Here is a 293-nt window from a genome sequence, read left to right on the forward strand (position 1 = left end):
GTCTAAAAAATATGAGGTAAAAAAAAAAGGAATAGATGGACCAGCAGATATCTGGCTAGGAACCAGTCTTAGTGCATAGATTCATGTATTACGTATTTTTCTCTTTAGGAGGGGACTCCTGTCAGCGCTTGCTTTCTGATGGAAGGTTCCAAGGGGCCCATGTGTGGCAGCCCTATGGTTGCATGCTACATACATACTCTAATACGTAAGTCAAGCAAACATTTATGTGAACTAGTATTAGTTTAAATTATATTCATGTCCTGTTTCATATATTCACTTTTCTGTCACCATTT

General features: G+C 37.9%; 1 protein-coding gene across 1 annotated transcript in view; it reads left to right on the plus strand.

Moving 5' to 3' along the window:
* The window catches only part of LOC119593021 (N-acetylneuraminate 9-O-acetyltransferase-like), a 28,303-nt gene that overhangs the window by 3,456 nt on the left and 24,554 nt on the right, over positions 1-293 (plus strand). The window contains exon 2 of the mRNA XM_037941916.1: positions 109-205. Within this exon, the coding sequence (XP_037797844.1) occupies positions 109-205 (97 nt within the window). The remainder of the gene's footprint in view (positions 1-108; positions 206-293) is intronic.

The sequence above is a fragment of the Penaeus monodon genome, chromosome 31 (assembly GCF_015228065.2).
Source record: "Penaeus monodon isolate SGIC_2016 chromosome 31, NSTDA_Pmon_1, whole genome shotgun sequence".
Lineage (NCBI taxonomy): Eukaryota > Metazoa > Arthropoda > Malacostraca > Decapoda > Penaeidae > Penaeus > Penaeus monodon.